At 44.7% G+C, this 21,258-nt stretch overlaps 1 protein-coding gene across 1 annotated transcript in view; it reads right to left on the bottom strand.

The window, feature by feature from the left end:
* ELP3 (elongator acetyltransferase complex subunit 3) overlaps positions 1–21,258 on the bottom strand; it is a 141,648-nt gene that overhangs the window by 113,576 nt on the left and 6,814 nt on the right. Inside the window, 1 exon segment of the mRNA XM_032790883.2 lies at positions 18,429–18,583. Within this exon segment, the coding sequence (XP_032646774.1) occupies positions 18,429–18,583 (155 nt within the window).

Below are 21,258 nucleotides of genomic sequence, written 5' to 3' on the forward strand. Positions count from 1 at the left end.
CCTGGAAACTATAGGGTGGGAAAAAACGGAACTGCCAGCTTCCCCCGGATGGAAGGTGGATATATACAAGGTGTACTCGCAGAGGGAAGATTGCCAACCCCTGCTCTTGGAGAGACCATACATAGTCCAGGATAGTGGGGATTGATGCAGAACGCGGAGAATGGTCATGCTGGGCACACCAGTGGCAGAAGCGCTTCCATTTTGCGAGGTATGTCGAGCGCGTGGAGGGCTTATTGCTTCCAAGCAACACCTGTTGTACTGTGGTGGAACAGCTCAACTCCAACTAGCTTAACCAGACAGGAGCCATGCTGTCAGATGGAGGGACTGCAGGTCCGGGTGGTGCAGCCTGCCGAAGTCTTGTGTGATCAGGTCCAGCCAGAGCGGCAGGGGAATTGGGTCTGACAGGGACAGGTCGAGCAGCGTGGAGTACCAGTGCTGCCTCGGCCAAGCCGGCGCGATCAGAATAAGGCGGGCTTTGTCCCTGCGGATCTTGAGCAGGACTCGGTGGACGACAGGAAACAGTGGAAAGGCATAACAGAGGTGGCCCATCCACGGAATAATGAACGTGTCCGACAGGGAGCCCGAGGAGCGACCCAGTAGAGAGCAGAACACCTGGCATTTCCTGTTCATTCTGGATACAAACAGGTCGATGTGGGGAAAGCCCCACCTCCGGAAAATCAAATGGAGAACGTCTGGACGGATGGACCATTCGTGCGAGAGGAAGGACCTGCTCAGGTGATCTGCAAGAGTGTTTTGTACCCCTGGAAGAAAGGAGGCCACCAGATCTATGGATTGGGCTATACAGAAGTCCCACAGTCAGATCGCTTCCTGGCACAAGGGAGACGACCTTGTCCCTCCCTGCTTGTTGATGTAATACATGGCCGTTGTGTTGTCCGTGAACACTGCGACACAATGGCCGTGTAGATGGCCCTGGAACGCTTGGCACGCCAGCCGGACCGCTCTGAGCTCTGTGACATTGATATGAAGCATCAACTCCCGGGGTGATCAAAGGCCTTGGGTGCGCAGGTGCCCTAGGTGGGCGCCCCAGCCCAGTGCAGACGCGTCCGTTGTTAGGGACATGGAGGGATGGGGAGGATGAAAGGGCAGGCCCGCACACACTTGGGATGACATCTTCCACCAGTCGAGGGAGCCCAGAACATCCGGTGTAACCGTCAGAATAATGTCTATGGCGTCCCTGATCGGCCGATAGACTGAAGCGAGCCAGGTTTGCAGTGGGTGCATTCGCAGTCTGGCATGTTTTATAACGAAAATGCATGCAGCCATGTGCCCAAGGAGAGCGAGGCAAGTACGAGCAGAGGTAGTTGGAAACTTCTGAAGACTCTGGACAAGGGAGACTATGGCCTGAAACCGGTGCGAGGGCAAACTGGCTGTTGCAAGGTTGGAGTCCAGCACTGCCCCGATAAATTCTATTCTTTGCGTGGGCACCAGGGTGGACTTGTCCAGATTGATGATCAGGCCTAGACGTATAAACAGCTCCCTGATGATGGCGACATGGCTGATGACTTGAGCCTCAGAGGTCCCTCGGATAAGCCAGTCATCGAGGTAAGGGAAGATGTGTATTCGACGACAGGGTAGTGAAGTGGAGACGACCGCCATATATTTCATGAAGACCCGAGGGGCCGAGGAAAGACCAAAGGGAAGGACAGTAAACTGGTAGTGACCCTGATTTACCACAAAGCGCAGATACCTCCTGTGGGGGGGATAAATCGCAATGTGGAAATATGCGTCCTTCATGTCAAGAGCGGCGTACCAGTCTCCGGGATCCAGGGAGGGAATGATGGTCCCCAGGGACACCATGCGGAACTTGAACTTTTTGATGAACCTGTTCAGCCCGCGCAGGTCGAGGATGGGCCGGAGGCCCCCTTTTGCCTTGGGGATCAGGAAATATCGGGAATAAAACCCCTTGCCCTTTAACTCCTCTGGTACCTCCTCTATAGCTCTGATTGAGAGGGGCCTGCGAACCTCCTGCATGAGGAGTTGCTCGTGAGAGGGGTCCCTTAAGAGGGACGGGAAGGAGGAGAGAAACTGAAGATGGTATCCAAGTTCCACCATACGAAGGACCCAACGATTTGAAGTCAACTGGGACCACGCCGGAAGGAACGAGGAAAGGCGGCTGGAAAACTGGAAGGGATCCGAAGAGGGAATTGGTACGCTGCTCTCGGGCGCACCCTCAAAAGTTTGTTTTGGGTCCCAATGGTGGTTTGGCGGGACCGGGATTGTTGCCCCCTTGAGGTCCTGACTGCCGTCTGCGGGTAGTACGACCTCTTCTACGGGCAAAATCCTGTCTTGGCCGAGGCAGGGGGTAAGGGCGCTGAGGTTGGGAACGGAATGACCGTCTCTGAGTCTGGGGCATATGCATTACCAGCGAATGCATGATAACCCGGTTGTCCTTCAGACTCTGGAGCCTGGGGTCTGTCTTTTGCGAAAAAAGACCTTGTCCATCGAACGGCAAGTCCTGTATGGTATATTGCAGCTCAGGCGGTAGGCCAGACACCTGTAACCATGATATGCATCGCATGGTTATGCCAGAGGCGACCGTTCTAGCCGCCGAATCAGTGGAATCTAGTGAAGCTTGCAAGGAGGTTCTCGCAACCCTCTTCCCCTCCTCTAGGAGCGCTGTGAACTCCTGACGGGAGTCCTGGGGAACCAACTCGGTAAACTTGCCGACCACCTCCCAGGTGTTTTAGGAGTATCAGCTTAAGAGGGCTTGCTGGTTCGGCACGCTGAGCTGAAGTCCTCCGGCAGAGTAGATTTTCCGGACCAACAAGTCCATGCGCTTGGCCTCCCTAGATTTTGGCGCGGGGGCTTGCTGGCCGTGGCGCTCCCTTTTGTTGATCGATTGTACCACCAACGAGCAAGGGACGGGGTGCACATAGAGGTATTCATACCCCTTAGAAGGCACCATGTATTTTCATTCCACTCCCCTGGCTGTTGGTGGGATGGAAGCCGGGGACTGCCAGATGGTGTCTGCTCTGGCCTGGATTGACTAGATAAAGGGGAGGGCCACTGTGGTTGGTGTTTCCGCTGATAAGATGCTAACCACTGGGTCCTCCACCTCAGGGACTTCCTCTACAGGAAGGCTGATATTTTGGGCAACACGCCGCAGAAGATCTTGGTGTGCTCACAGATCAATCAGAGGAGGCCCCGATGATGATGTGCCCGCTACCGCCTCATCCGGGGAAGAAGATGATGACAACCCTGGGATGAGTGGGTCCTGGACTGATGCCGCATCCTGGTGGACCTCCGTCTCCGGAATATCGTGCTGTTCCGGAGCTTGTGCAGAGCTTTCCTCCGTACCAGCGGGGGGAGGTCTGCTGACTGTGGTCTCTGGTGCACGGTGCTCTGAATGGCCGGAGCGTGATGGGCCCGTTGGTTCGCCTTGGGCTTGGTGATAGGCCCACGGTGTCCAAAAAGACCACTGAGGCGGTCCGTGGTCCGGATGGGCCTACGTGTCTGAACCCCCATAGGAGGCGCTGTCCGCATGTGAGGAGGCGGACGGATGACGTGACGGCCACGGGAGAGCTGAAGTAGATTGGACCAGGTCTCTGCGTCCATAGGACTCCTCTCTGCACGGTACCGGCGAACGGTACCGGGAACCATGGCGATGTCGGGAGCGGGACCGGGACCTGCGACCAGCGCGGTGCCGGGAGGTTGACCGGTGCTGTACATCGTCGTGCCTGGATCGGCTGCGAGAGGTGCGGTGGTGCCGGGATCTGGACCGGTGCCAATGGTACCACGACAGAGACCGGGATCTTGAGCGGTGCCGCGAGTACGACCGGTACCGGGATGGAGAACGGTACCAGGACTGCGAGCATCACCGGGATCAGGAATGGTGTCGGGGCCGAGAGCCATCACGGGATCCAGATCGAGACCGACGGTGCTCAGTGGTGCCCGGGGAAGGTGGTCGCACCATGGTAGGCTTGCCCAGCGACTGAATGACCCGCACCGGCGGTGCCGGGGGTTGGGGCAGCTCAGGCTCTGTTAGAGCAATTAGGTCCCGCGCCGTAGAGAAGGTCTCCGGCGTCGACAGTATGACAAGCTTGACCGCAGCACAGGCTGGGGAGCTGGTAGGCACCGGACTCAACGGTTCCTGTGAGACCAGAATCAACGGTGCAGAGACAAGCAGTGCCGCGGCAGTTGACAGTGCCGGGCGGTCCGACTTGGTTCTATGCTCTGACTGCGGTGTAGCTGTAGGTACCGCAGGAGCCTTGTGCTTCTTGCTCCTCAGGCAAAGGGAGCGGTGCCAGCCAGAGGATTGGGCCGGTGAAGGGTGGTGTTGAGGAGTCTTCACTGGTGCCCGGCGGTCCGGAGCGGAAGATATACTTGTTCCCGGTGCCGGAGTCGGTGCCAAGGATGGAGGAGTTAGAGCTGCCTCCATCAAAAGTTGTTTCAGGTGAATGTCCCGCTCTTTCTTTGTCTGGGGCTTGAACGCCTTACAGATACGGTACTTGTCCGGAAGGTGGGACTCGCCCAGGCACTTTAAACAGGAGTCGTGCGGATCTCCTGTGGGCATCGGCCGATGACAGGCTGCGCAGGGCTTGAAGCCTGGTGAACCGGGCATGGGCCCCGGTACCAGGGGAGGAGAAGGGGCGAGCCCCTGATCCTCTTTAACTATACACACAACTACAAGACTACTTCGAATGGCAAATAAAGCTAGAGAAAAAAAACTACGTACACGAAAAAACTATACAACGAGCAAATCGCTAGGGAGGTGGTCAGCTAAGCTGCCCTCCACTGTTCCAACAACTGACACGGGCGGTAAGAAGGAACTGAGGAGCAGATGGGCCGGCAGGGGTATATATCAGGCGCTATAGCGGCGCTACTCCAGGGGGCAACCTGCCAGCCCACTGAGTGTTGCTAGGATAAAAGTTTCTCTGATGAACGTGCACGAGGCGCGCGCACACCTAACTGGAATGGGTATGAGCAAGCACTCGAAGAAGAAACTGAACAATGTGCAAACACTGACGGAAAATTCATTAATCACAGTCATGATGGGTGCAGCAATGTACACAATGATCCAGTACTATGTGTTTGTGTGACAACAGAAGAGGGGGTTGTCTATCTTACAGAAATAAGTGATACATCAGGAAATGTCCATATTGCAGGTAACCTAAAAGAAATTGCAGTAAAAGAAACTGTGGGGGAAAAATTGTGTGTCAAGTGTGTAGTTTTGTCACAGACAATGCTGCAAAGTAGCAAAAGTGAGAAGAAATCTATAAGAAAATAATGAAGGGAACCTGAAACTCACAACATATGGGTGAAGTGCTCACTTTAGCCAAAGACTTATTTCCAGGAATAAAAGAAAATGTTGTTGAAATTACAAAATACCTCCATAATAACCACTTTGCTTCAGCTGAAGAGAGCAGGAGGATTCAAAGTAATCCTCCTCCAAGATGTATGGTGGAATACAGTGGTTGACCGTTTTGAGCTACACCTCTACCCCGGTATAACGCAACCCGATATAAGGCGAGTTTGCGTACAAAGCGGTAAAGCTCTGACACACTGCTCTGAGCAGCATGTTAAGGGTGCTGGGCCAGGCTAGGGGGGTTCAATAAGGGGCAGAGGGTTCTGGGGGCGGTCAGGGGCTCCCCACCCCAGGATCTGGGAGGCAGGATCTGTGGGAGGGCACTTTGGGGGCCCTGCAGTCCCACAGTGGCCCGTGAGATTAACGAGGGGGCTGGGAGCAGCCTGCTCTGCATCCCTCACCCTGGCCCCAGCCTTGTCGCTCGAGGGAAGGGATCCCCCCTGCACCCACCAGCAGCGGTGGAAGCAGAGCAGCCCGCCCCCAGCCCGCTCCACTCCACCAGTTCCCAGCCGTAGTATGCTGTGTCCTGCCACAGGTGAGTATGGGGGACATCCTTTCCCCAACCTCCCTGCACTCATCTGCAGCGGGAAGCAGAGTGTCGTGGCTGGAAGGTAGCAGAGTGAAGCGGACTGGGGCCACTTTGCTCTGCTTCCCGCCACAGGTGAGTGTGGAGGGCGTCCTTTCCCCATCCTCCCCACACTCACTGGCAGCGGGAAGTGGAGCAGCCCAGCCCAAGCCAGCTCCACTTCGCCAGTTCCCAGCAGTGACACTCCACTTCCCACTGGGCAGGTGAGTGCAGGACCTTTCCCCAGCTGCCCCCCAGCAACACGGCTGGGGCTGGGGCAAAGAAAGCGGAGCGGGCTGGGGCTGCATTGCTCCACCTCCCACAGCAGGTGAGTGCGGAGGGGCATCGTTTCCCCAACCTTCCCGTACTCACTGGCAGCGGGAAGCGGAGCGCTGCAGCTGGGAGGTGGTGGAGTGGAGCGGAGCGGGCTGGGCTGCTCCACTTACTGCCAGCAGCGGGGAGTGCCTGTCAGGGGGCAGGGATGGGTGGATAAAGATCAGAGCAGACAGGGGACAGGGGTTGAGTGGGGTCCTGGGGGTGATTACGGACAGGGGTCTCTGGAGGGGGCAGTCAGAGAACAAGGAACAGGAGGGGTCAAAGCAAGTTTGATATAACGCAGTCTCACCTATAACACGGTGAGATTTTTTGTGTCCTGAGGACCGCGTTATATCGGGGTAGAGGTGTATTTATTAAGATCTTGCCTAGTCTAATGACAATTTGTGAAGAAAATGGTGACAAAACACATGGAACAATCACAGCAAAAGTAGCCACATACACTGAACATTCTAACTCCATAGCTTTGAACAAACTACAACAAGATTGCTGATGCTGTTGAAATTTGGAAAGAACTTCAAAAGACACTGGAGAAAGGCATACCCAACAATAAAATTACATTTCAGGTAGTAAAGAAGCAGAAGAATCAAGAACTTATTCCACCACATTTTCTTGCCAATATTCCCAACCCAAAGAATTGCAGTAGATGCCCAACAGTTGAAGAAGAGGTGCTATGACATGGGCATCTAATAATCACCCGATCGTGCTAAGCATAATACATTTCAGGGTTGGAGGTGAACCATTCAAGCAGTGCATGTTTCCTGAGAAAATATTAAAGAAAGTCAACTTTAAGATGAGGTATATGGAACTGTCAAAGTGGTGCCATTACCAAAGCAACAGGGATAAACAATGACATATTTACAATCAATTCTATTAGTTTAATGACTATGTATTATTTCAAGATATAAAATTGGATTTCTCTGTGATCTCAAAGCATCACAACAATTTAAAGGGTAAAACAAAATCTAATAATACATTTTTAAACACATCAGTGAAACAAAACAGTGCTGGTGACATTTCTAGTCAAAATTATCATCATCACATTCATCACTATAATCTCTGTGGAGTTACCACAGTCTTCATCGCCTTGGCATGTACACAGTTCTGTGCAGGGAAGATTATTCTGACTACAGAAACAGTTGATTGTGCAGTGACCACTCCTAGTACAGATGCAGATAAGGGCTAGTAGATGCTCTGATGCCACTGGGCCCTTGAAGAAAGAACTATTTCACATCATTCACATTTTTCCATCCATGTTGCAATGGTGATTCAATATCCACTTTACCTATGTGTGAAAACATCCAGAACTTTGTTTGCCAAGATGCTCATATGACATGCTCTTCAAAACAGTGGGAGTTTGGCCAGTGACTTATCCTTTTTGATGGCTAGCCTGAAATGCCAACAATTCAGGTTTCTGTGGGCTCCTTTTCTCTCTCGCTCTGGTCATGCACTGTTAACAACTTACTGATAGCAGAAATTGCAGCTTGTCTGTCACTTTTTCAATTCGGCAAGATCTCTAAAGCAGTAAGCTCTCTTTGTTTTGACAATACTCAACACAGATTCTCCCCCTTCCCCCAACACCAAATAAGGATGTAATGTGTGTACATGATGTGTAATCACAAATTACATGCATAGGTATGAAGCGACACTTGTCAGCTGTGCTGGTACTGGTACCTGTTTCAATCTACATATCATTTTTGGAAAGTATGGAACAGCAAGGACCAAAACATCTGTATCAGGTGACCTAATCACTTAGGTTCCTTTGATACCAAAAGACTGTAAAGCCATATTGACAAACTAAACATGCAGAAGCATCCTTGTGTCTGCTTCCTCTTGAGTACTGTACAAGTCTCGGGCTTCTTTATATATTTTATTATACTTTTTTCTTCAACACTGTGCTAAACTATGCTACTTCACCACTGGAAAAGCCTCCAGCAAGGAGGAGTGTTTGTACTGGGTGTACTCCTACACTCTCAGGTGCATTTTGAAACATATATTCACAGAGGAATTTTACAATGCCTGCTTCCTGGATGCCAAGTTTAGAAGTTTCTTCCATGGAGGCACAAGGCACCCACCAATCATCTAGTATTTCTTGCCTCTAAACTTAGATCATGTCCTGAACTGTCTTTCTGCAGTTTCCACAGAGTTACTGTTATCATCTCTCTCAAAGACTACAGTTATAGTATTAGCTTTGTCAAATTCTTTTAGAAACTACCTCAAGTATTCGGCAGCCAATTCATTGAATGTGTGGAATTTGTCCACAGCCATCATTTGTATGACAGCCATTGCATCTCTACTACACAGTATAGTTGCTCTGTTGCACGCTCATAGATTCTTTCAGCTTGGGCTTCCAGCTGATGCCCGAATTTCAACTCTGTCTATTCTTCTCCTTGGTCCATCAGCACTGAAGAGGGACATAGGCACAGGTCCTATTGAGTGACTAAGAACATTTGCCATTGAAACATCTTCTCTGCACATTACAGGATGGTGATAGTGATTGATTGTGAAATGTTCAGAGAGATTAGCGAGGCTATAAAAAAAGAGAAAACTCAATAATAATGGGGGATTCCAACTATCCCCAAATTGAGCGGGTACATGTTGTGATGGGTCCCAGAATGCCACCTGGAACTGAGGCCCTTTGTCTCACCAATCTGGGTTCCCTCTTGCACTGTGACGTGACTAACTGCAAAGCCCGAGCTTGCACTCACACCAACATCCACAGGCAGGGCTCACCCTAGCGGGGTTCATGAATGCTCTGCCCAGCCACTCATGAACCCACAATAGAGAGGCTACAGCCAAAATACTCCCAGCTCCCCAGCCTAAGACCCTAGAGCTGTACCATCCTGCCCTGGTCAAAACCCCACCAGTATGAATTTATTACCCAGTCCATCACTTCTACAAAGGAAAGTGGACATGCACCAACTCTTATTCATGAGCTGAGATTTTCCCCCTTTGCACTTCAAACAACACTTAGTGTTTTAGGTAAAATATAAAAGAGCTTTTAATTGATTATAAGTGATCGCAAACAGATCAAAGAAGATTATGAAAAGAAATAAAACAAAACCACAATCTACGCTTAATGTACTAGTTAGTATTTGAATCAAGCAGTGTCTCCCCCAGTTAAAACATCTTTTAATACATTGTTGTTTGGCAGCTTTGATTAATAAACACCACATGAAGGTGTTGAAACAGTAAAACAGTAAAAACCGTGGTCATGTTACAGTGTTTCTGGACTGTGCACAGAACTCTCTCATTCTGGATACCATTGTCTCATCTCACCTACAGACTTACAGCACCACTTGAGAGTACACACAAGGTTTTAAATGATATATGATGTGGGTGTGTGGAGCAGATACATTAAACTCCAAAAATATGGCTCTTTTTGGACAATTACCGCATACCTCAAAGATGCTAAGCACCCACAATAGGAATTAGTTCCATTGCATCTTAAATTGGACATCGAATAGTTAAAGCACCCAAAACCAGTGGCCATTTTAAAAAATTTTTGACCCAAGTCAATACATGTGTCCTCTCTTTTGATAAAGGCTCTTAGGTAGCAGCTTCTGACTGCTTACATCCTCTCTTAACACAGTGTTTGGGATACCTCAAAGAGAAATTTCTCATGGAGAAAAAGAAACATTTGGAAGAAAAGGAAGCCTTGCTGCCTAGTCTCCCACACACAAGGGCACTTAAGCAAAAACCCAAGCAACAAAGACCATGACTGTCAAGAGCCAGTATCATTGTGCAATCACAAGACAGAAGAGGAACTGTAACTCTCAGAGAAGTCAAATGGTATTGCAGGTGCTCAGTATCTTGGGTTCAGGCTTTCAGTATGCACTACAAGTGGAAAAAGAGCCTTTTCAAGGGCATTATAAGACAGTTAGTAGGCTTAACACAGATCCAGCCATGGATAATGGACCTGTTATCTTCTTGAGTCCATTATTATTCTTCTGCCATGCAATAAAACCAAAGTGTGACTTTTTACTGAAAAAGAGTTATACTGGTACAATCACTATGACAGATATACTGGTATAACTGTGTCCACACTAGGGAGGTTGTGAGGCTTTAACTATACTGGTAGTATAAAGTGTAAAGTTGTACAACTTATGCATGCAGACAAGACCTTACCATTATACCCACTAGTTTATTTACTAGTCATTTAAGTGTGCACACATGCTGGGTAATAGCGACTTGTAGAATGTTGGGTTCCATCACCCCTCTCCCCATTCTTACTTTTCCATTAGGGATGTGACTGCAAAAGGAAAGATCAAGCATATAATGTAGCATGATATTATTAAAATGAAAAAAAAAAAGGGTGGGGGTCGGGAGGGGTGTTTTGGTTTTAGTATATTGAGTTTTGCACTGATGAAAGATACCCAGTTAGAGACCAGAGTCCAGGCTAGCCACAGAACAAGCACAGAGAGAACGCAGGCTTCCCCTACACTGACCATTTGCAATGAAGTTAATTCAAGTGATTTTATCCTCCAAGAGGACAGAGCATTTACTAATTAAAAGCTGGATCCTGAGAGGTGCTCAGCACCCATAGGAGTAGTAAGGTGCTCAGCTCTTCAGGATCAGGCAATGAATCACAATAGGAGACAAGTATCAGAGAGGTAGCCGTGTTAGTCTGGATCTGTAAAAAGCAACAGAGAGTCCTGTGGCACTTTAGGCTCATCCTCTCTCATGAGTGGGGTGGGAGAGGAGGAGTAAAATGATTATTTACACTTATATTTTACACCTCTCTTCCTTCCATTTTTCCAGTGCCCACAGGTGGGTGCATTTCTCTAGTGAACAAAAAGCAACAAAAAAAATCCCATCTTACAATTATTCTTTGGCACAACAATAACTTTCCTCCCAAGGGAGGGATGCTGTTCCCTTATCATAAAGTCCACATCTTTACTTGATATTCAGGAATGTATTGAAAATCACCTAAGCTGTGTGTTCTCAAGAGATAAAAATTAAAAATTTCTTGGCCGTGTTGTGTATTCTTTACGAAGGCAAAATCCCTCATGGTTCTGAGAGACATTTATTCATTCCACCACTAGCAAAGTTCTCAAGTTTACTGACTCACTAGAGAAAATAGCCTCTGGAGAAAGAATATTTGCCTCAACTGTCTAAACAGTGCTTATTACTATAGTGGGCAAGGACCGTACAAATATGCAACTGGGGTAGTTTGCCTACTCCATGTGTGATAAAGGCCTCTATCTAGAGAGTGTAAGATCAGTTTTCTGTTGAGCTTGGTCCGGTTTTTTTCTTTAAGTCACAACACTATTCTTGGCTTGAATAATTCCTGTATGCAACATGCTCACTTTCACACACCTGTTCAGTTGGGGAATTTCTGCTAGTCAAGATCCTACGTTGGTAAAGATGAACACACTGTCTTTAAACAGAGCAGGACAGACACTAAGTGAACAATGCTAAAAATAAAAGGGTGGGGTCTGCAATAGGCACGAAGCAATGATTCCGTACTGGAACTTGACCAGGTCACCAGTGTCAGCGCTCGCAAAAAAGCTTTACGATTTTTTTAAATGACCGCTAGCAGTTAAGCCTTCCTGAATCTTACCCAGAGATACTGCCTCCAAAAGCATAGGGTTTCCAACTGGTACATCTGGGTACTAGTTTGGTTCCTATTCAGAGCAATTTCATCACCACTTCCTGCAGTACTTAAGTTTTCCCTGGAAATCTCACTTGGAAATACTTGCAGACTCTACCCTGTTTAATTTAGGCGATCTAACAAGATCACAGTTATTCCTTAGACTACCCAATAGTTCAATATTGCTGAGAAGTCTCCCATTACCAACAGCATCCATTACCAAATGAAATAAGAAGACATACTGAAAATTTCTAAATCCAGATCCACTGAGTCTTCCTCGCTGGAAGCCAGAATACAAACCAACATGGAATGGGGAATTAAGTAAGTAATAAAATTATGGGAATTCTGAGGATGGGGACGCAGAACACTTCCTCGAGTAGAAATTACATGTAGGTAAATCAGACAGAGGATTGGAACAAATTCAAAACATAGTACCAAATAAATGAGGATGCCAGAGGAGTGAATTTATCAGACTTGCAGCAGTGACGCTCAGATATAAAAGTCAGCATGTCACCTTCATAGGAATAATGCAAACATGGCATTTGGCCAGATCTCAGGTTTAGGGCAAAGAAGAAAAGTGACTGGACCCTCCCCTCCCCCAAAAAATAAGTTTAGTCCAAGCTCTCCAACATACAAACACATGGAGCTTCGGTTCGCTGGGAGAAGACAATATGCAGGAGAGGGTGGATAAAAATCAATGATTTAAAAAAAATCATTTTTTTAATCGTATTTTGAGGAAAAACTTATCTAAAGATAGTTTTAATTAAGATACATTATAGCTCAAAGAGCTCTCATCATGAAATAGGGATTATAAATTCTAATTCTATAGTATGAGACAATACATTCATGTAATGCTGGGGTCCCCACAGCAGTGCCCGTGGGTGCCATGCGCCCGCATCCTGGCCGGCGGTCAAGCGTCCGCCGAAATGCCACCGAAATTCAGAGGCATTTCGGCAGCAACGCCTCTTGATGACGCTGCTTGCCGCCGACAAGCGATGTCATCGAGAGGCGTCACCGCCACGGTCCTTCGTCTGGCGTCCGCCAGATGAAAAGGTTGGGGACCACTGATGTAAAGTTTAAGGAAAGTTTTGTAAATGAGTTCCAACAGTTCATGGATTAGGTACCCAGTCTTATGGGGTTCCACAGACTTCTTTATCGATTATTTAGGTTAATCTTTCTATCTACCCAATGGGATTCAGTGCTCACTCTAAAAGATACCATCAGAGATGCTTAGTTTTGCAGTTCTCAAACTGTGGATTTGTGTCTCCAGAGATAACAAGCTTGTTAACAGCAAAAATTTTAAATAAATTAATAAATAATATATTGAGGTGAGAAACAACAGACCTCAACTCTATTGTCCCTCTGCAAATTTGTGTACACAGAGTCAATCCCTTATCTCGCTTTAAAAGTGCAAAGTTTCAAAAAGTTCAATGAATAGAAGATTGTTGGGGGCGGGATAGATCTGGACAAGGAGAAAAAGTCTGGAGATAAATGTGAGAAGCGAGGGACATATGCTTGTTTTGTTAAAATATTATGTTTGCTGTTGAAGAAAAGAAATCCAGAATACTTAACGGTGTTGTTTTAGTTAAATAAAACAATTTAAATGCCTGTCTGGTGATGTTCTCCTCCTAATACAGCATGGCAAGAAAATCCTCCAAACGTTAATGATTAACCTGTTGAATTGGAGATAGTTCACCTCCCAATGACTTCATAAATAGCTGTTTCAATTATCTTCGGTAGATGAAACGACCAAACAATCATTCATTTTCTGATATAGCTGTAAAATTAATCTGAAAAGTTTTCAAAATAAATCACTGTTTAAAAAATATATATAGTGGGTATCTTCTAAAAATGAAACCTACATCTATCTCTGAGTTGTGAAGAATATGTATTAAGGTTATAACAATCAACAAGAATGCACTTTTATGTAGAAAACCATGATTAAATCGAGTCTTCCTGACTAGTGATTTAAATCAAATCCACCCTGATACAGGATGCTGTTTTAACTCATTTTAGCTGGATGGTAGGTCAACAGCAAATGGGATCACAGTATAAGGACCAATGTATCTAGACAATTTTTAGAGAGAGGAAAAAGCTCAACAGCTATTACAATCCCCCTCAAAACAAGTGACTACAGAGATCTGGGCCCTAGGCTACAACAATCTGGAGCAATGAATGGAGACAAATGCATCAGCTATAACATAAAGCAAGAAATAGCACTACAGATTTTTTTTCTTTTTAGAACCAGACCAAAAACAGATGATTCTGTAATGGAAAAGGCTGAACGCTCAAAATCACACAGTCAACCTATAAAGCTAATCCTCAGCATATATTATTATTCTCAGAACAGCAATCTTCCATTTATGTGTTACAACATCTATGCACGATGAAGTTAAGCAAGAAGTAAGAATTCATATTGCTCATATTGCTTATCTAGAAGACACACTGGTCGCACAATCTTCCAGCCTCTAGCTTAATTAGGAGATGGCACTTGAAAATATCTTACCTACTCTTCCTTATCTAAATATTTAAAGAGTTTCTGTTTATCCACAGGAAAACTACAGCACTGGTAATGCAAGTTTTCCCCACATTGCTCAGTCAAAATGTTTAAACTTGATGTGCCACCTTGATGGATAGTTTAATTGTCATGCTTATTTAAATTTCTTTGTCTGTTTACTGAAGAAGCCAAATATTATGAGACATCTGTCACCAAGAACTGGACTGAGACCAGGCTAGAGACATCACATTTAACAACCTTGTCTCTACCAGACTATACAAGCTTAGATGGTGACCTACAGTATAGGTGAAAGGCTTAGTAGTAGCCAGACCTTGAATCATTGAATCTCCATATGGCTGAAACAGCTGACATTTACACACTGAATTAAATTGGACTGTCTTCTACTTCCATACATTCCCTCCCAAATGAATTTTAGTTCATAATTTAAAATGTCAACAACAAGAGTGCTAAACCAAGTACAATTACCTCCTTCCCTTCATGATTTATGTTTTAATAAGGAATGATTTCAGATGTTTTTAGCGGAGTAGGAGACACTCACTGGAGCCTTCATAAGTATCATCCATTCACAAGTACTTCCCCTACAGAACCTTTACTTCCTTAATTACATGCACTGGTTTTCCTAATTTGTTCATGATTATTTTTATTTGACAATTCCACCTGGAAACACTGGCCAATTTTTGTTTTTTTAAAATTTGAATAGAAAGAAAGTATTTGCTGCCCTCCAGAGGAAAACAGGAAGAAAAAAGTTAGATCTAAAATAATAGAAAAAAGCCCTGCCTCTGCAGAAGGATGGATGATTTTAAAAAGGCTGTTTCATCTTGAAATGTCAATAGTACCAGTTAAAACTTAGTACATTGTCTCCAGTTCTTCACTTAGAAGTACTGAACTAAGTTATAACAATGAAGTAGGAAACAGCTAACTAAGGACATCTCATTGTGACCCTCACACAGTCCTAACAGCCCAAAAATACTTTGGGGACCCCAAAAAGCTACATTTTTCTTTGCAGTTTTACAATGCAAAATCTGCTGGACAGTTATCTACATATAAACCTACTCACTTCACGTGGGACCTTGGCCAAATCACTTTGACATCAATTGAAATTAGAAGCTCAAATACCTTTAAGGTTCTGGGCCTCAGTCTCTCTATTCCTCCATTTCCTATCTGTAAAATGGGGCTAGGATAACAGCACTTCCCTATCTCCCAGAAGCGTTAGGAAAACACATTACAGATTGTGAGGCACTCAGATGCTATGGTAATGGAGGCTGCCATAGGGGCAGGTGGCTTTTTAAGAGGTCGGGGGCTTAACTGCACCCTATACCAGGTTCAGCCCACCTTCCCAAGAGAAGGGCACAAGTCTTGAGGTCATGTGGTAGAAGGCTGTGACTCAGAGCCTGGCCTGCTCGGATATAAAAGGTAGCCTGAGTTCAGGGAGATTCTGAAATGAAAATGAGAGACAAGCAAGTAGAGGCACAACAGCTGTGTTTTGACATGCATGCATCATAAGCATGAGAAAAGATATTAACTAGACCTCGCTGCTTTCCTAACCACTCATTCTGCCTTCCTCAGAAGTTCAAAAGCACTCACTTTTATCAAATAGCTTCTTGTGCAGAAGCCAAAATGGTGAGGACTCACGATTTACTAAGAAGGTGGTTATTTATCTGATGGAACATGCAGTAAAAGCAGGGGTGTCTTATTCATCTATATAAATATGCCATTTGATCTGATCAGGACACCCAGGAAACAAAACATTTGTATAATAAGTAAAACTTTATTCTGATCACTTTCTGCAGTTTGTATTGTCCAAGCCTATCATATGCTAGAAAAAGTTGAATTTAATTAATAAGGAAAAGAGCAAACATTTGAACATGATTAAAAAAAACAGGTAATTAAAAGGTTAAAATTAAAACAAATTCCAAAACAGCATAAGCACAAGATGTAGCTTACAGAACACAGTACACCCCCTTGTGGTCTAGTGAAGAAATCAACTGCTGCTTTCCATCAGTGATGATAAAGATCTTGAATGAAGTAAACAGAGGTTTATAAAATTATGAATGGTGTGGAGAAAGTGAAAAAATAAAGTTTTATTTACCGCTTCACATAATACAGGAATCAGGAGTCACCAATGAAATTAATAGGCAGCAGATTTAAAACAAACATAAGGAAGTACTTCTTCTGACCAGATACCAAGTGTGAAAAATCGGGATGGGGTGGGGGATAACAGGCATCCATAAGACAAAGCCCTGAATATCGGGTGACCCTAACTTCTTCACACAACGCACACTTAACCTGTACAACTTGTTGACAGAGGATCTTGTGAAAGCCAAAACTATAACTGGGTTCAAAAAAGAGTTAGAGAAGGTCATGGAGAATAAGTCCATCAAGGACTATTAGCCAAGATGGTCAGGGATACAACTGTATCCTCAGGGTATCCCTAATCTTTGACTGCCACATGCTGGGACAAGATAACAGGGGACAGCTCACTCGATAACTGCCTGTTCTTTTCATTCCCTCTGAAGCATCTGGCACCGGGCACTGTTAGAAGACAGGATACTGGTCTAGCTGGACCACTGATCTGACCCACTATGACCATTCATATGTTAAAAAGAAGATTCCATATAAAGAAATTTAACAGTATTTACAAACTTCAAGGAACATGATAAATTTGAAATCTAGCCATTTTTTAAAAAGTTAAAAGTAGTTTCAAGACTACTGCTGCTCCCAAGGCTTCCCTGACAATTTGAGATTTTTACAACAACCATTTTCTAAAATGTTTTTTCCTGTTACTATGGGAAAGACCCACAAGAACCAGAGGACATTGTGAAAATGACTATATACAAAGTATGCAAGAAAAAAACAAACTGTTTTCTCCAATTTCATTCAGTTATGGCAATCTTAAGAGTTACCTGTAAGAAAAACAGATGATAAATACACAGAGGCATGTTTTTAAGAGGATGTTGTGCCTTTAAATCTGCAACGAAGAATGAAGCATGCAATAAAGAGGGTTCACTGTGGCTTAAGAAACAGAGTCCAAGGGAAATCCTGAGGGCTGACAGACATGATTTCAGCTTTATGAAACAATCAACTGCCCTCAGGTGATATGAATCTTTTCAACCTCTTACTAGTAACCTCAAAAAATGGGTCAAAAGGGTTCTTATATGAGGACTCAGGCCCATATCATCCCTTCCCATACAAATACTCAGCAAGGCAAGAAAAGCAATACATCCACAGCTCTGAAGCTGCAGACACCCCAACTGCATCACCATCTTGAAGGAAGAGGATGGAACGATGATAGATTATACATAAATGAGTTGTGCAGAATGAGAGGATGAGGACAGCTCAGCGTTACTGGCTGGAGATTTTTCCAATTATCCACAAATCCTGTGCCCCCGCCCCTAACACCTCCCAAAAAAGTGCAATTTTAAAAAGGAAACTTTGAGATCCACTTACATTATTTATTAACTTGATTAAGAATATCTGTGTACTTTTTCTTTGCCAAAAGAGAGTCATATTTAAATCAGATATCTGGATAACACAATGTTATTTAAATACTATACAACTGAAAGTTTGCACCCCAAAAACAGTCATTGTTGATATCAGCAGAGTTGTAGATAAGTAGTTTTCAACCCCCAAGGGGTCCACGAATGACTGTCGTTACCACAGAACAGTGGGTTTCCAGGGGTTCACAGACTATATGTCTGATTTCAAAAGGGTTCAAAACCTCCATTTGAAATTTTTTAGGGGTCCGCAAATGAAAAAAGGTTGTAAACCACTGTTGTAGATACACTGGGAGTTTGCACTTAGGTGGTAAAAAACAGACTAAGATACCAAAGTAAGAACAATCTGCTCAATTTGATGCCGTATCACACAGAAATAGGCTTGTACTGTGGAGAAAATTTTCCAGCTTGGGTGCCTAAAGTTGGTCTTGTGGGTGCTCAGCACCACTGAAAGTCTATCTAAATATAAATTTGGCTGTCTAACTTTAAACATCCAGGGTGAAAAAATTTAGCCCATATTTTCACACTCAAAATTTACTTTCCTATGCTAACTTAAGGTTTTTTTAAAAAGTGTGTTAAAGGACACCAAGCATGCTTACCGGACAGCCTCCGATACATTGTTGGAAGTGTGTCCAGATAAAGCATCATGAAGGTTTCGGATGAAGTAATCTCTGTAGTCTTCAGGAAGGGCCATAAATGTTCCTCCCATCACAATGAATTCCACCTTATCCACACTGTGGCCCAGCTGCTTCAGCTAAAATGTTAAATATAGCTATGAGAGACTTTGTACCTAACGGACTCCAATGAAAACCTTCGACTCTAAAATACAATGTACAGTTAGTTCCTTATCAGAATTGACCTTTCATATCTTCTACCAAAATGTCAAATCAATAATGCTCTTGTATACAGTAGCCTTAATATAACTTTGCAAATAACTTAGAAATGACTCCTCTATTGCAAGAGCATAGGATGGTTTATAAAGACTATGTAAAGAGAGGTGACGTATGGGAAAGTGCTCTAAAGAGATGGGGCATCACAAATGACAGATCAATACCACAAAGGAAGCTCAAACTGGAAAAGCAGAGTTCAAGGGGATGGGCAAGACCATGGCTATACAAAATCCAGAGTTTTTCCACTTGGTTTAGAGAGCAGCAGAAGCCAGTGAAGGCAATAAAGGATTAAGAGCAATGGAATTTCACTGTTCTCCTGGAAGTTGATTTCAGGAGAAGAGACAGAAGATTTGAGGAATCATTTACTCTTTGTACAGATAAGAGACAGCATCTACTCACATCAGTATTACAGACAAATTAGTGATCATTTCAACAATATCCCAGGTAGTTTTTCCTATTGTATTAGCAGTCAATTACTATTCAGAAAAGTTGCAATCTTAAACTGTTTAGAATTGATTGTTTAGCCAATGTAAACAACATTTAGCCAGTTAAATGGCTTAAGATTCATTCATGAAGAGAAATCATTTACATTGGACAGACAAGGCGCGTGAGGTAATATCTGCTATCAGACCAACTTCTGCTGGTGAGAGAGAAAGAAGCTTTCAAGCTCTTCCTCAGGTTGGGGAAAGGTACTGAGAGAGTATGATAGCTAAGACCATGTCTGTACATACATCAGCAGCACAGTGCATTCGGTGAAGAGAGCTCGAGCAGCAGAAGCTATGTCAGCAGGAGAAGCCCTTCCACCGATATAGCGCTGTGCACACGAGCACTTATGTTGGTGTAACTTATCAGGGGATAGCCGTGTTAGTCTGTATCCACAAAAACGAGGAGTCCAGTGGCACCTTAAAGACTAACTGATTTATTTGGGCATAAACTTTCATGGGTAAAAAGCCCTACTTCTTCAGATGCACGGAGAACACTTCAATCGCCCTGGACAGTCTATAACAGATTTAAAAGTAGCCATACTTGAACAAAAAAACTTCAGAAAACAGACTTCAAAGAGAAACTGCACAACTAAAATTCATTTGCAAATTTAACACCATTAATTTGGGCTTGAACAGGGATTGGGAGTGGCTGGCTCACTACAAAAGCAACCTTCCCTCTCCTGGAATTGATACCTTCTCATCAAATATTGGGAGTGGACTACTTGCACCCTGATTGAATTGGCCCTATCAACACTGGTTCTCCACTTGTTAGGTAACTCCCTTCTCTTCATGTGTCAGTATAAAAATGCCTGCAATTATTCTGAAAATCTAATTTTCACGCCATGCATCTGAAGATGTGGGATTTTTTATGCATGAAAGCTTATGCCCAAATAAGGGTATGGTTACACTTGGAATTTCAAAGCGCTGCCACAACAGCGCTTTGAAGTGTGAGTGTGGTCGGAGCGGCAGCGCTGGGAGAGAGCTCTCCCAGCGCTGCAAGTAAACCACATCCTTTACGGGTGTAGCATGCAGCGCTGGGAGCCGCGCTCCCAGCGCTGCCACCCTGATTACACTGACGCTTTACAGCGCTGTATCTTGCAGCCCTCGGGGGGTGTTTTTTCACACCCGAGCGCAAAAGTTGCAGCGCTGTAAAGTGTGAGTGTAGCCATACCCTCAATCTGTTAGTCTTTAAGGTGCCACTGGACTCCTTGTTGTTTTGGTGCAACTTAGGTTGCTCAAGTGGGTGGTTTTTTCACATCCCTGAGTGATACAAGTTAAGCCGACATCAGCTGTAGTGTAGACACAGCCTAAATACAAGATCAAACAGATAGTTTAGCATAAGTAGTTGGCACATATTATAAGAGAGCATTCAACGTGAAGTTGGCTATTAACACCCCTGTAGTCTTAAGACACAGAGGGTGGTTACTGGGTTAGGTTGCTGTAATAAGCCCTAAAACCAGCATTTTTATTAAAGACCAGTATTTTTAGTGCCTACCGAAGTTACGAATTTAAGCTCCCAGGATCATCTTTTGAAAGTGTTGTGCAGGTTTCCTTTGAGGATGAGGACTGACTGATCACTCTGTATCTGACCTTTTTGTAAAAAGTGTTCACACACAGGTGATATGGTGTTTTGTCTTTTCATTTTCCTGTGTGAGTTCATGCAAGAGAGTAGTGATTGTCTGGTTTCACCCACATGAATCCAATATAAAAGCTATGGTTATTACAACAATTGACCCATCTTTTTGTCTGATGACTACAGGGGGGTTTAAACAGGCCACTTCACCTTTATTGGTCCCTTAGAATATGTACTAACTACTTATGCTAAACTACCCGTTCAATGTTATATTTAACTATGACACTCAGTATCTTTCCCAGACCTGAAGAAGAGCTCAGAGACAGCTTTGGAGCTGCACAATCTGTAAGTTGGTCCAATAAAATATATTACCTCACCCACCTTGTCTTTCTAATATCCTGGGATCAACACAGCTACAACAACATAGTATACATCTTTTAAGTTAGGCAGTTTCATATTTTTTGAGACTATCAAGAACTAC

Source organism: Chelonoidis abingdonii, chromosome 3 (assembly GCF_003597395.2).
Source record: "Chelonoidis abingdonii isolate Lonesome George chromosome 3, CheloAbing_2.0, whole genome shotgun sequence".
In the NCBI taxonomy this organism is placed as follows: Eukaryota; Metazoa; Chordata; order Testudines; family Testudinidae; genus Chelonoidis; species Chelonoidis abingdonii.